We start from the raw sequence: 15,204 nt of genomic DNA, 5'->3' as shown, positions 1-15,204 counted from the left end.
CTTTAAGATTAAATACAGAATTTTCTTTCTTATATAACATTTTATTATTAATATGTACATTATAAGGTTGGCCTTTATTAAATTAATAATGTACATATTAACTTATTAAAGTTAATTACTGTTGGCCTTTATTAAGTTAATAAAGGCCAACAGTATTTATTAATTAACTTAATAAAGGCCAACAACTTCTTAAGCGAGTTTGAGTTGAGACCAATTTAGACTACATCGGTCCTGAAAGCTGTATAATCAATAATATTGTGGTTATCAGAATTTGAAGGCTGCAGTGGATACAACGAAATGCGAAAAAAAAAAAAAATTAAACTAGAACATATTATAAAGAAGTGAAATCAAAGGTCGGGTTTAGATGTGAGTAATTAATCGGCGGTGCACATTATGTTAAAGCTACGGGGTTATTAAAGTAGTTATGGAAGTGTCTTTTGATATGGAGTGTGTGTGTGTGTGTGTGTGTGTGTGTGTGTGTGTGTGCGCGCGCTCGCTTTTGATTTTTTTTTTTTACGCAGTGATGCTAATATAATTTATTTACTAAAGAGTGGAGAGTATGCAGTGTAGTAAAAATTATATTATGCCTTTTAAACGGAAATATCTACCGCTTTTTTTAGAAAACATGACACATGGAAAAGTCCGCATTGCGAAAAGGTAGTTGTCTAAAGCTGAGAAAGGATATATATTACACATGACCAGCCTATTAGGGTCTATTGATTGTGTTTACCTCCTTAATATTTGCTTTGTTGAAAGAAAAGGGGTAAAATTATAAAATATTTAAATTTTGTAACAAAAATAAATGAAAAAAATACAAAAAACAAAGAATTATTACAAAAAAACTAATCGAAGCTTTCGTTTTTCCAGTTCTGTCATTGGTTGAAATTTAAAATATTACGTGATGATTCTGTTCGCGAGCAAAGCAGACGACGGAAATTCTCTAACAGGTGGCCGATCTCGTGATTAAGTTATGACGCAAACTTGCAACTGTTACAACAGAATACTAATACACTTATGGTGTATTAGATACTAATATACTAATACACAGATTTATTTCTACTAAATTACTACTACAGTTATTATTTCCACTACTATTTTTAATTAATGTACGTATCCGTTAATAAAGATTGACTAAATTTACCTCACAGTTAAAATTTTTATGAATAGATATATACCTGCAAAATATGCTGAATGATGGCTTCGTTTGAGTATATACAAGATCATAATTTATGCCTTCCATTAGTTTTAGGAAAAGACATATGTTATTGCTAGTGACGTTTTAAAACCAAATACGTAATCATAGCAACATATGAACTACAACGACAATGTTGATTATACACACCCTTCGCTGATAGCGGTAACGTTTCCTAAGCAGGTAAGAAAAAGTAGTTGTGTTGTTGCTGTTTTTTGTTTTTGTTGTTTTGTTTTGTTTTCTCCGCTTCTATTCTTATGTTTGGAGAATAAACCTTAATAAAGTTCTTAAGTATCGAATGTTAGCTTATTATTACACATTGGCATATTAAACTGAAGAAGTTTATTATCATGTGAATGCATATCAGATTCTTAAACGTATTTATAACATAATCAGGCTTCTTAATATTCTATAAGATTACTGATTTCAGAGAAATCTGAGCAGACTGTTTGATAGGAAAAAATACTTTCAATAAGGTACTTTTAAATATGGCCTAAAGGGCTTAAAGATAATGAAAATACTTTTTTTAAATTTTTTTTCTCGTTTAATTTTCTTAACAGTATTAATATTGTCCATTTTTATTTGATTTTTTCCCTTAGCCATGAAGATAATTATGTGCGTGTGTATGCTGGTGTATGTTCGGGCATCTGTCGAAGATGGTAAGTGCACTTATATCAATGGTTTGTTGTTGTTAGCAGTAGCAGTAGTAGTAGTAATAGTTATTATTAATATTAATTACGAATGTCGTATAGTACAGAAATTTTAATAAGGTTTAGTTCATCAGATGTCTGTGCACCTGATGGTATCACTTCATCCTTTATAATGATAGACCAGCTTATAAATTTGATTTATAAGCTTTATTAGCCTTACAATCCACACTATATTAGGTAATATACTAGTTAGGTTTAGATATATGAGATAACAGTTTTCTGCTATGATCTTGCATCCGAAGTATTCAAATTTCTGGTAGCATGAATTCAAGTCTTTATAGATGACGACTAAGATGGTAACCTACGGATTTCCCAAGTTTTCTAGGACCGAAGAAAAAACGCTTTATACTTCATGTTAGCGGCATTCATGTAGATAAGATATTTATTTTATTTCGTTTATGTATTATGTGAAGGGTTAGTCATGCCTTAGTAATTTACTAACTTTTTATAATAGAGTAACATTTGAGTTGGATAAAGGAAATGGCTACACGATGATTTTGCAAAGGCATTTTAAAGAATATCACATCGAGGAACTGTTACACAAATTAGAACAAATGGCGATGGATATGACACTGGTTAAGTGGATAAGAGGGTGGCTTCTGGGCAGATATCAAAAAGTGGTATAAGAAGGAGCAGAATCGAGGCGAAAGCAAGTGACTAGTGATGTGCCACAAGTTTAGTGCTGGGACCATTGCTGTTTAATTTATACATAAATGATATTGGAAATAACCTGAAAAGAAATATTTAGTTGTCTGCTGATGATGAGAAATTAGGTAGAGTAAGAGTTAATCAAGGCGATGATGTGGAGAGATTGCAGAACGATTTAAACAGGATGTCAATATGGGCAAAAGCTAATGTGTACCAGTTTTGATGTGGAAAAATGTAAAGTTATGCATTTTGGGAAAAATGGATTACAAGCTGTGTATCACTTTGATGGGACTCTACTCCAGGAAATAGATGAAGCTAGAGATTTAGGGGCGGTGGTAAACAGAGAGTTAAAGTTTAGAGGACATATTGCTAAGGTAGCCCAAAAGATTACTTGGCTATTGAAGAACACATTAACAAGTAGAGATCAGGCAGTTATAATTCCTCTTTATAAGACCTTGATACACCCACATCTGGATTGCTGTACTCAGGTCTGGTCCTATAAATTTCTTGTTGATGAGGTAGCGGTGAAGATGATTCAGAGACGAGTGAACCAAGATGGTGAGTGGTCTGTGGAATGTTCGCTATGAGGATAGATTGAAGTGTGTGGACTGCAGAGGTTGGACGATAGGAGAAAAAAGAGGCGATATGATAGAATCATTTAAGTTACTTAAAGTATTTTGCAGGGCAGATGCAGGGGAAATGTTTCAGCACTTGGCAAAAGGGACCAGAACAAGGGGTCATCCCTGTAAGTTGAATAAATGTGTGGTCGGTAGAGGTGTGAGGACTGGATCTTTCGCTTTGAGAGTTGTGAATGAATGAAATGGGTTGCCTGAGTCAGTTGTGAGCGATTTTTCGTTAATGGGTTCAAGGAAAGGTATGATAGATTGTGTGAATACATTGGGTTCTCCCTCGAAGTATAATAATAATAAATAATAATTCACATAATTGATACACCGTCAAAACAAGATATCATATAAACAAAAATTTGACTGATGATGCAGAACAATTCAAATTCTACCCAAGAATCTAAGAATAGTCCGTCAGGTAGCATCGTAAAATATGGACTGTTCCAAGTAATGCTGTTTTTTTTTGTAGGTCATATGGGATCACTTCGTTGATGTTTAATTGCTATAAATAGTTGGATAGCTTCTTTGAAGTTGCACCGATAACTATTGGAATGACTTTGATGTGTTTAAGCCAACGTCGGCCAACTTCGATTGCCAGATCTGGATATTTAGTATTTTTTTTTCAGTTCTTTGTTGTTAATGTTGTTATCACTGTACCCAGTGATATCAATAATCCAAACCTGTCGATGTTCGATAATTGTGATGTCAGGTCTATTATGTTCCAAATGCCGATCAGTTTGTATTCTAAAGTCCCAGAGAATTTTTGCTGTTTCGTTTTCCAATACTGTCGCTATTTTATGTTGCCACCAGTTATCAGATGTAGAAAAGCCATATTTTTTGCATACATGCCAATGAACTATTTTGGCCACTTGATCATGGCGATATTTATAGTCAGTTTGAGCTATTTTGCTGCAGGCACTGATTGGATGTTCTACAGTCACATCTTTCTGATCGCATAATCTGCATTGGCTGTTATTTTCGATGTTCAACATTTTTGCTTTCATCGCATAGTTTGTAATGCCTGTCCTTGAGCTGCTAGAATAAATCCTTCTATTTCTTTTTTAATATATCCATATTGTAGTCATTGCCACTTCTTGCTCACATCAATTTTGTCCTCGGTATCCCGAAGAAATTGGCCATGCAAGGGTTTATTTTTCCAGCGCACATATCGGATATTTTTTTGTTCCTTTTTGTAATCTGATTTGTTTCCTGTTGCTTTTAGAAGGCCCACTTGTGTAATTGCTCGAAGCATTGGCTCAGAGCTATTGTCGATGTAATTTCTTAAACCAATATCTTCTTCTTCCACAATATGTCTCACTTGCAGCATTCCCCATCCAACCTAGTCAACATCACTTCGTGGATGTAATGCATGATGCATGGTCATTAGTTTTCTAGTTTGCGGTCTAGTTTGTCCAGGACTTCTTTTGTCCAATCTATCATGCCAGCTGTGTATCGGATCACTGGTAGAGCCCAAGAATTCATTGCTCTAAGTGTGTTTAATCCATTTAGTTTTGTTTTCAGAATATTTCTAACTCTTTTGGTGTATTCTGATGCTGCCTCTTGTTTAACATTCGAGTGGAGAATATCATTCGCTTCTAATATTCCTGGGTATTTATAGTGTTCGTCAGCTGAAATTGCTTTTATATCATGTATCTTTTATATTTTATGCTCTTGATCAAAATTAAAACTGCTAGTGTCATTAATTTTCCTCGTTTAATATATAAAATTGCGCATTGATCTAAACCAAATTTCATTTTGATGTCCTGGCTGAAAATACGAACTGTGTTCATTAAAGAGACTATTTGCTGGGCCGATTTTCCATATAACTTCAAGTCATCCATATACAATAGATGGGAAATTTTAATTATTATAATTATATAATAATAATATTATTTTTTTAATATATGTTAATAATAATTTATTACATATAATACATACATTACATAGTTTTGATTACGTATGATACAACATTACATACATTTGTTTACATATGAAACAACATTACTTACATTTGTTTACGTATGATACAATATAACATACTTTTCTTTACATTTGATACATTCATGTATTCTGATAATAATAATAACAATAATTTTTGTTTCGCAATAATAATAATAATAATTTATAAGATATGATACCTACATTACATACTTATCATTACATATGTACAACATTACATGCATTTGATTACATATGATACATTTATTTTTATTTATTTATTTATTATTTTTTTTTATCTTAGATGAGATGACATGTATTTTTTTTTCAGCTTTCGTCCTCGAAGCTTATTTGTGAGCTTATCTGAATATTTTTTTTGAATAATGGATAATAATAATAATAATAAACTTTTTTTACTGATTGCTAAAATATTTATACATACAATAAACATCTTGAGTGACATTGTAACTTATAATTTTACAGAGGTCAGCACTAAGTGCTGCAATTCCTACATTGGATTTCAATTAAAATTTTTAATAATACTTTTTTGCCTTTATATTATGTATTTGCAACACATGTTCTTCTAATATTAACAATGAAGATTAAACAGAATTTTTTGTATAATTTTTTATTTCATTTTTATTTATTTATTTTTTTTTTTTAAGTTTGAGAAAGAGTGATTATACATACAAATTTCTGCATTTGCTTATAAGGATTACTTGTAGATGAGTGAGGCAAGTTAATCCCACCTACTTCGAAGCTTGGGTTAGCTTTTATGAAGAGAGTGGGATTTAGCCTTCACCATTTGTGTTGTTGATACTGTAGGCATCGGATGCTAGTGATTTGCGATGTGTATATTAGTGTTAATGGTTTCTTAACTTTGTTGGTATATTTTCCAGAGTTCGTTTTTTAATGTTCTGTAGTTATCTACGTGTTTTAACTTTCTTGGTAGGTTGTTGAGTTGCGTGGGTATCTGATGTGATCTCACAAAAGAACCGTATGAGTTGTTGAAGGGTGTGGGGATGTAGAGAGTTGTTGTAGGTCGTGTTATGCGATATGTGTCTCTGTTGTTTCGATAGGTAATGTTGAAGTAATTCCTTGTTAATGTCATGTAGTGTTTCAGGTTTTTAATGCTCAGAATTCTGTGTATCGCCATGTGCTTGTCGAATATTGGTTGTTGCGTGTAAGGTGTCCAGATCACTGTTGACACGATTTTCCTGTGTACTGTTTCTAATTTTGTTAGGTGGCTGTTTGATGTATTTGTATAGACTGTTATTCCGTATCTGAGTAGGGATTCGCAGATACCGTGATATAGGAGTTTTTTTATGTTGGGTGGAATAATGCCTTTAACTTGGAAGAGTTTTGCTGCGATGATCCGGAGTTTGGTGTGTAGGTATTCTATATGTTTTGTCCATTTAAGGTGGGAATCTATATACAGACTGAGGTATTTTGCGTGTGTTACAGGTTTGATTTCGGAACATTGGCAGGTATTTTTGTTGTTAATGCAGCGGTATGTGTGACAATGTATCGACAGTGATGCGGGGCGTATGATTCTTGGGTTGTGTATTATCAGCATCTGTGTTTTGCTGCCTTTGATTAGAATTGCGTTTTGGTGGAAGTATGTTGTGATTTCGTTCAGGTCTTGTTGTGCTTTGCAGAGAGCTGTGTTAATGTCTGTGTGAATTGCTAGTAATGCAGTGTCATCTGCGTATTGAAATATTTGACTTCTTATGGATATGTTATGAACATCGTTAATGTATATGTTGAATAGAGTGGGTGATAATATGGCATCTTGAGGTACACCGTGTTTTACTTGTATACTCCGACTGTGACATGTACCTATTTTTGTTACTTCTGTTCTGTTTGAGAGGTAGTTCTTGAACCATGTATGCAGTGTTCCTCTTATACCTATTGAGTATAGTTTGGTGAGTAGTATGTCATGTTCAAGTGTGTCAAATGCTTTGGTTAGGTCCAGCAGTTTAAGGACGGCGTACTTGTTTTTGTCAAGAGCTTTGTTCATTGTGTCGGCGATGTCTTCTAATAAAGTAATGGTGCTTTTTGTTTTCTGAAAGCCGTATTGGTTTTGTGAGATGATGTTGTACTTCTGTAAATAGTTCTGTAGTCTGGTGTGTGTTATTTTTTCTAGGATTTTTGAGATGACTGGTAGTGTAGCTATTGGTCTGTAGTTCTGAGTATCGTTTCTTTTGCCATGTTTGTATATTGGCGTAATTACTGCAGTTTTTAGTTGTTTGGGAATAATGCCTGTGTCGAATATTATGTTCACGAGTTTCAAAAGTATTGGATTTATTTGTTCAAAGTGTGTTATAAGGTCTGTGAGTCTTATTTTGTCTATTCCTGGAGTGGTCTTTGGGTTTAGTTTTAGGAGTGCTTCTTTCAGTTCCTGTTTTGTTATGGGTGGAAAATACAGCGTTTGTTGACTTTGTGTTGGTAGTTTTTGTTGATCGTTGGTAGTTTGTCTTTATTGAGTTGTGTGATGTTGTTTGTGAAAGCATGGTTGAATGAGTCTGCTAGTTCCTCTTGGTTTGTGTCCTAACCGAAGCTTTTTGCAATAAAATCTTGTGCTGAGGTTTTCTTTTTTCGGGTTACTAATTCGTTGAGTGTAGTCCATGTTTGCTTAATGTTGTTGTTATATTCCATGAATTTTTGGAAGTAGTAGCGTCTTTTTGCCCTACGAATTTTTGTTGTTAGTTTATTTCTTGTGTTTTTGTATTAACTTTTGTAAATGTGTATTACTGGGTGACTTTTTAACTTTTTTCCGATAGATTTTCTTTTTCAGTAATAGTATTTAGTATGTCGTCATTTATCCATGGATTGTTGTCTGTTTGTCGCCTCGTTTGTGTAGGTTTTGTTGCTTTTTTGTATATTTCTGTGAACTTTAGTTGAAAATTCTCGTATAATGTTACAGGATTGTTTACTTTAAGTCGAGAATTCCAGTCTGTATTTTTTACTTGGTTATCGACAATGCTCTTTAGTATGATCGAGTTTTGTCGACTTTTGTGGTGGTGGGAGAGGGGGGATAGGAAACGTAATAAAACGAAGTTGAGACAAAGTAGTGATCGGCAATTTTTACGTTAATTACTGATGATGTATATGTATGGATGGGAGCCCGTATATTGATATGATCAATGCATGATTGTGTTAGTGAATTATTGAGCATTTCTTCTCTTGTTGGGGAGTTAATGGTAGGGTTTATGTTGTACTGACTTAGTATATCAAGATATGTGTTAGCGGTTGAAGAAGCGTGGTCAAAAGTATTTATGTTAATGTCTCCTATTAGGATGAGCCTGTGTGGTGTACGCGGTTCGATGCCGCTTAGCCATATTTCTAACTCGTGAAGAAAACTGAGTGGATTATTATCTGGGGGTCTGTATATTGTGTTTATTGTGTATTTGATACTATTGTGGCTATTTGTGAGTTCCAAAATTAGTGTTTCCGCATGTTCGAAGTTTGTTTGTTTTTCTGTCACATTGTATTTTTCTTTAATAAATGCCACAATTCCACCTCCTCTTTTGTTTGGTCTGCATAAGTTGTATGTTTTATAATTATTTATGTTCTATGCGTAAATTTCTGTGTCGTTTATTGCAACTTCGGTCAGTATTAGCACGTCTATGTTTATCATGGTATAATTGAGCTGTGTTATCAATGTAAGCCAGTGATTTTTTATACTTCTTATGTTTGGTGTATGATTGTGAAGTTGGTGCTGGTGGAAATGTTGTCTGACCATTTCTTCAAAGAGTCAGAGACCTTGAGGTTTATGTTGTCTGACTAGATATGTTCGCCTATGTTTGAGATCTCCATTATAGTTTTTAAATGAGTTCTAATCTTATTCTTAAGGATGTAAAGAGTTAGTGTTTTATATTGGTAGGCTGTGTAAGTCGGATTCACTTGTAATTATGTATACTCGAGTGTTTTCATTCTTTCTCAAAAATATCTGGGAATTCTTTGTCCACAGGAACTTGTAGTTTTTCTCTGTTTTTGTCTTCCTTGCTTGGTATAGAAGATTTTTGAAGTAGGAGTCCAGTGTTCCGTTATATAGATTGGTGTTGGGAGTTTCTTATCAGTTAGGATCGTTGTTGTCGGCCTTGTTTTCTTGCTTGCTTTAAGAATGGAGTCTCTCAGATTTCTGTTAGTAAAACGAGCGATGAGTGGTGGCGGTCTCTCTTTATTTTTTTGTGGGCCTCGGTTGATATAGGTGATATCTGTGGTTGCGATTTGAATTCCAATTTTGCTGCCGATCAGTTGCATTATGTTGCTTAAGTCTTCTGTATTTTCTTTCGTTATTTCCTCAATTTGAAGTTCTTTTTTTCTTTCTTTTTGTATCATGTGTTCCATTTAACACTTGAATGTGTGTACTTCTTTCCGCAATTCTTGATTTTCGCGTTGGAGTGTTTCTTGCGTTTCTATCGCTACCGTTAATTTCGTCTTTATTTCTCGCACGGTTCCTAACATTTCTTCAGAGGTCTCGTTATTGAACTGTATGTAATGTTCATACTCCTCGAATTTTTTGTTAATTTGTTCCATGTGTGTTTAATAAGTCTTTCACTATGAGTTTAAATGAATCAAAGTTATCTGTAATTTTAGGATCCGGAAGCGGCTTACCTTGATGTGCGTCGTTACTTTTCTTTGGTGTCTGGTCTTTGTTCTTCGTTTTCTCACAGCACTATTGACATCGCCATTCGGTCCGTTTCACAGCTCCTTTTGCTTTCCACGTGCTTTCTGAGATCCCTGAACAGTGGAACTATTGTTTTTTGTTAAATCCGGAACACTGCGGCCCGTCCCCTTCATCGCTTAATGGCTTATTGCATTTGTTACAGCTCATTTTGCTTGAACTTCGCTGTCTCGGTGACCTTTGGCCTTTCTTCCCGTTAGCGACTATAGTGCGACTTTTAAAATGGCGACGTCCTTTGTTTTTCGTTGGCTGGTGACTGCAGTACACTCTATGGAATTCCAACACTGAAAATTTGAATCTTACTTATCCGATTTTGGTAATTTGAACGTCCCTGTCTTCAGCGTGACTAGTAGAATTAAACAGTAGCACTTTCAAGTTAGAAACATGAGTTAATTAACACTTTAAACCTATAAAACCAGGAGCAGCGATACAGCGTATGTGCATCTGTCTGTGCATAATAATAATAATAATAATAATAATAATAATAATAATAATTATAATTATTATAATAATAATAATAATAATTATTATTATTATTATTAATGTTTTCAATAAAATACAGCTAGTTTCTATACCATACGAAAACTGAAGGTTCAGAAATTAATCCCACGTCAACACTATTTTAGACAATAATATAGAGTGTTATCGTTAGATGAAATGCTATGATGGTAGTTGTCTATCGTGCTTTCCTCCGTGAGTGGCAACTGAAATCATTGATAGTCGTGGGCAACCTATCCTGTGATTATTCAAGAATGGAGGCATCTTCTCACTAGTTTTCAAAACGTTGGGGAAAAATTGCCTCTTCTATTCCCTTTGGGGAATAGGAGAGGCAATTTCTTCAGAAATAAAGAAAAAATTTATTTTTTTCTTTATTTCGCAACATAAAGTTGCGAAACCTATAGCACGTCGGTGCTGTGTGCGTGCGTGCGTGCGTGCGTGCGTGTGCGTGCGTCCGTGCGTGCGTACGCGCAGGGGAACCTTCCTTAACTGCACTAAAGATTGAACAACTCAGTAATAACTAGAAGTAGCTTGGGATAGGCTGACTTAAGCTCTTGGGGAAAAAATCACCTTATGAGCAAGGTAATGGTTATATTTACTTTCTTTCTTACACGAGTGCGCTTTCTTGATGTTTTCTAAACCAATATTCGTTTCTTTTCAGAGTTTTATACTGTAGAACGTCATACCAAGACGTACTATCAACATTTGGTCGACAGTGTTCAAAGAGCTTTGACTGTCAATACCGAAGGAGATTCGTAAGTAGACAAAATGAGGTTTTGGACATCATGGAAGAATCGGTTTCTTTATCTTTCGTACATCAAAAACATTTAATACGATAGATAAATGTTACGTGCGAAAGGGAAACGCTAAGAATAATAGTCAATAAAACAAAATTTGATAGAATAAAAAAATGAAAATATTTAGAAGAATGTCAATTATAGCTCATAAATGTGGATTAAAAAAACATAACGATGGAGTAAGCATGTTAACATAATGAACACAAAAAAGAATGGTTAAATTAGCAAGAGACTGGAAACTAAATGCAAAAATGCTAAGTACACCGTTTATTTCTTCCCCTTCTCCGTACGCAAATGAAAAAAATATATATTTATTTTATTTTATTTTATTATTTTTTTTTGTATTCCAGAAGTAATTTTGTTTTACCTAATTTTCCTGCTCCAAATGACACGATTAAAACTGAAATAACTTAACCAATTGTATTAAATATTCTCCAGGCCAAAATAAACTAACCCAGTTGATAAGGAATTATGAATATTATTTTGAAACGTTTCGATAAAGTTCACCAACAAAAATGCGCCACTTCAAACCAAAATAAAACCACGTAAACAGATTTTATGTTCTTTCTAAATACTAAGTTAGATTAAAAACCATCAGGTCCGAGCAGAGTTATTGCAATATATAATTTTGACTGTGTTTCTCTATGTCTTTGAAAACAGTGCGATGGAACTAAAAACTTTAATGATTAGACAATTTTTTTTGAATTTGAAATGCCAAAAATAAAAAATGTAATCTTATAAGTTACTTGATGCATTTTTGCGAAACTCACCTAAAGATAGACCAAAAGTTAACAAACCTCATTATTAATTTTAACATACTAGTAGGATTTATCTTAAACAAAGTACCACCACTCAGTAGATCTCGTTGAATAACATAAACATGTTACCAAACTTCATAACATTTTTCTTGAAAGTGAGGAAAATATTTCCTCATTTTCATATTTATAGCTAATAATTTTATATGTACCCATTTGACAATTGACATTTATGTCTTTAGGGGTGAAGCAAGATGATTTTCATATTCCCTGCTATCTGTTGTAGTTACAGTGAGGGTAAAATTTACGAGCAATTTGCTCGCCCTGAATGGGCATGGTGATTATGCATCGCTATAGGAGGCTAATATAGCTTTTCGTCTTCTATATTTGAATATGTCCGTTGCCTCGTATGCTGCAGCTTGCTGAACCAAATCGTTGGGGGTGTATGGACGTCTTTAGGAAAAACTTGGATGCTAAGGATTGTAGAAAAGAGAAAATATAGGGAATATTTGTGTCTCTGTGGAGTTGATTGTTTCTAACATACCACGGGGCTTTCAGAATCATTCTCAAGCACTTGTTCTGCACTCGCTGTATTTTGATAATGTTAGTATTAGAGATGTGGCTCCAGGCCGGAGAGGCATAGGTGATTATAGGACGAATTGTCATCAGGTATAGTTGCAATTTGATTCTGTTGCTGAGCTTGCAATTTCTATTAATTAGCGGATAGATCTGAGCTATGGCTTTAGATGCCTTTGTGCACGCAAACTTGGTGTGCTGATTGAAAGATAGCTTTTTGTCGAGAATCACACCCAGGTAATTTGCTTCTGTCTGCCAGGGAATTTTAGTATTAAATAGTAACACATCTCCTACAGGAGACAATGGCCTTTTTGAGAAAAGAACGGCCGAGCTTTTCTGGGAGTTACCCTCCAGCTTTAGAATGTTTTCTTGAGGCTTTCTGGTAATGAAATGGGGTCTGAGAGAGATCTGGTTAGTATTGCCGTATCGTCCGCATACAGGGCCAAAATGGAAGACATCGGATTGTGCGGGATGTCTGCAATGTATATAGAGAACAGTAATGGAGCCAGTAGAGATCCCTACGGCACTCCAGCAAAGATGTGGCGCTGGGAGGATGTAGAACCGTTGATTTTTACTTGCATTGATTTATTATGAACATATGAATGGATTAGATGAGACATTTTTAGTGATGTACCGGCTGAGATAAGTTTGTGTAGGAGTCAAAAATGCCAGATTTTGTCAAATGCTTTGGATAAGTTTAGGAAAACAGCGCCTATGCACTGGCGCCAGTTGTAGCTGGTGGTGATGTATTCGACAATTCTGTGGATTTCCTAGTTAGTACTATGGTGTTGCCTAAAACCAAACTGTTCTTTAGGGAGGATGTTTAGGTCATTTACTGAGGTTTGGAGTGGTGAGAGGATCACCTTCTCTGCAACCTTACCCAGATTGGAGATGAGACTGATTGGATGATAATTTTGCGGTAGGTGTGGTGGTCCCTGCCTTGCTTATGTATAGGAATTACCTCAGCCAGTTTCCAGGTTGAAGGAAAATAGTGAAATCTTAAAATTGCATTTATTATACTGGTCAGGTGCGCTACTGCTTTTCGGGGAAAAAGTTTAATCACCCGATTAGTAATGCCGTCTGGCCCAGGAGCTTTTTTGCTCTTTATTTTTTTAATAATGTCATATATTTCAGCAGGTGATGTTGGTGCAATATGGTCAGTGCTGGTGATAGGAAGTTTGAGTGAGTGTCTGACCTTGCTGTGAATCTTATATATGTGTGGTCAAAGTCAAGGTTTCCAAACGAAGGCCTGCATTGCTCCTCTAAGTGTATGCTATAACTTCTGCTTTGTCTACATCTGTGTGATCAAGGCCCTGGTCAGAGAATATTGGGGAAGGGATCTGTCTTTGTTTTTGATATTTTTCAGTAGTCTCCAGATGGAGTGATCACATACTTGGTCTCTATGAGCTTTCAGTGCATCTCTTACCTTTAATCTGTTTTCTTACTTTTTACTTGTTAATCTTACTTTTAATCAATAAATCTTAACAGATTAAATGTACCTCTAATCTGTTAAGATTTATTTTATCTTGTGGTGCACACGTGTTACGGAATCTTTTCCTAGCTGTGTTTTTGTCTCTGATCAAGTTCATGATGTCTTCAGGCAAACGATCTGGCTTGCGGGCAGATTTGTAGGGGGAAGCTACCTTTTTAGCAGAATTAATTTGTTGTGTGAGATTTTGTGACTGCAGTTTCTACTTCTTCTTTTGTGCGTATGTGAGGAACAGGTCAAATATAATCCTTGAGTGCCGCTGACAGTCTTTCCCATGCAATGTAGGAATGAGAAGGAGGACACAGGTATTCTTGTTTTCCCAGCTGTAGTAGAATTGGATTGCGATCGGATGATAGGTCATCCATAGATATGATGCTATTGAAGTTTAATATCCTGCATGATAGCTATATCCAGGATGTCAGCAGTGCCGAACGTACTGAGATGAGTTAGTTCGGTGGGGGCCTGCCACAACAGCGTTGCTTGATCCTAAGTGATTGTAAAGGATGCAACCATTCTTGTTTGTGGTTGTACAATTCCAAGCAGGATGCTTGGAATTCAGATCCCCGGCAATTATGGCGGGCTCTCTGATGCATAAGATGGCATTTAGGTCAGAGTCAAGTAGAGATTTTTGGGGAAGGTTGTAAGCTGAGTAGATTTTCATTTTGCCAGTGGAGCTGGTGACTACTTCCACGGCTGTGATCTCAAGGTTAGTGGTTGAAGGATTGCTCACAGAGTGGTGCTTAATGTAGTTTTTAATGAGGATAACAGTGCCGCCGCCTCTGTAGAGTAGTCTGTCATTTCTGCATAGGTGATAGCCCCTTATTGTAGGATTGTCTGAGAGTCTTAAATGAGTTTCACTGATTAAAATAACATCTGTTTGATACCTACATGTCAAACCTCGGAGTTCCAGAATTTTGTTTTTCAGGCCATTTGCGTTCCAAGCAACGAACTGAAGAGATGCTGGAATGTGTTTGTTACTATTCATTTATGAGAGCTGTGAGAATGACCTGCGTTTCACGAAGAAATCTTTTAGTGGAGGTTTCAGTAGGGTTTGATAGGCTGAAATTTTGTAGCATGTTTGCTAGTGAGGCCGTAATAACAGCTGTTAGGTTTTTAGGTGCTGTTGGTTGATTTTGTTCTGGATTTGATCTAGTTGTACGGGTCACATCGGCATAACTTCTTGTTTGCTTTTGGGTATCTCTATTATTGGAGGTCTCCGACTGTGGCCGCTGAGTCTCCGGTTTTGATGTCTCGGCCTCTGGTGTTCTTGTACTGTAGGAGGAGG

At 35.4% G+C, this 15,204-nt stretch overlaps 1 protein-coding gene across 1 annotated transcript in view; it reads left to right on the top strand.

Annotated features, from left to right (window-relative positions):
* Positions 1-1,310: 1,310 nt before the first annotated feature.
* Positions 1,311-15,204, top strand: part of LOC150096113 (uncharacterized) — a 34,191-nt gene continuing 20,297 nt past the window's right edge. Inside the window, exons 1-3 of the mRNA XM_090409614.1 lie at positions 1,311-1,375; positions 1,792-1,851; positions 10,964-11,057. Coding sequence (XP_090265740.1) covers positions 1,794-1,851; positions 10,964-11,057 — 152 coding nt within the window. The 5' untranslated portion in view covers positions 1,311-1,375; positions 1,792-1,793. The remainder of the gene's footprint in view (positions 1,376-1,791; positions 1,852-10,963; positions 11,058-15,204) is intronic.

Source organism: Typopeltis vanoorti, chromosome 19 (assembly GCF_054136105.1).
Source record: "Typopeltis vanoorti isolate ZY-2024b chromosome 19, IOZ_Tvanoo_1.0, whole genome shotgun sequence".
In the NCBI taxonomy this organism is placed as follows: domain Eukaryota; kingdom Metazoa; phylum Arthropoda; class Arachnida; order Uropygi; family Thelyphonidae; genus Typopeltis; species Typopeltis vanoorti.
Note: the sequence above shows the minus strand (reverse complement) of the source record. Positions and strands in the feature narration are given on the sequence as shown.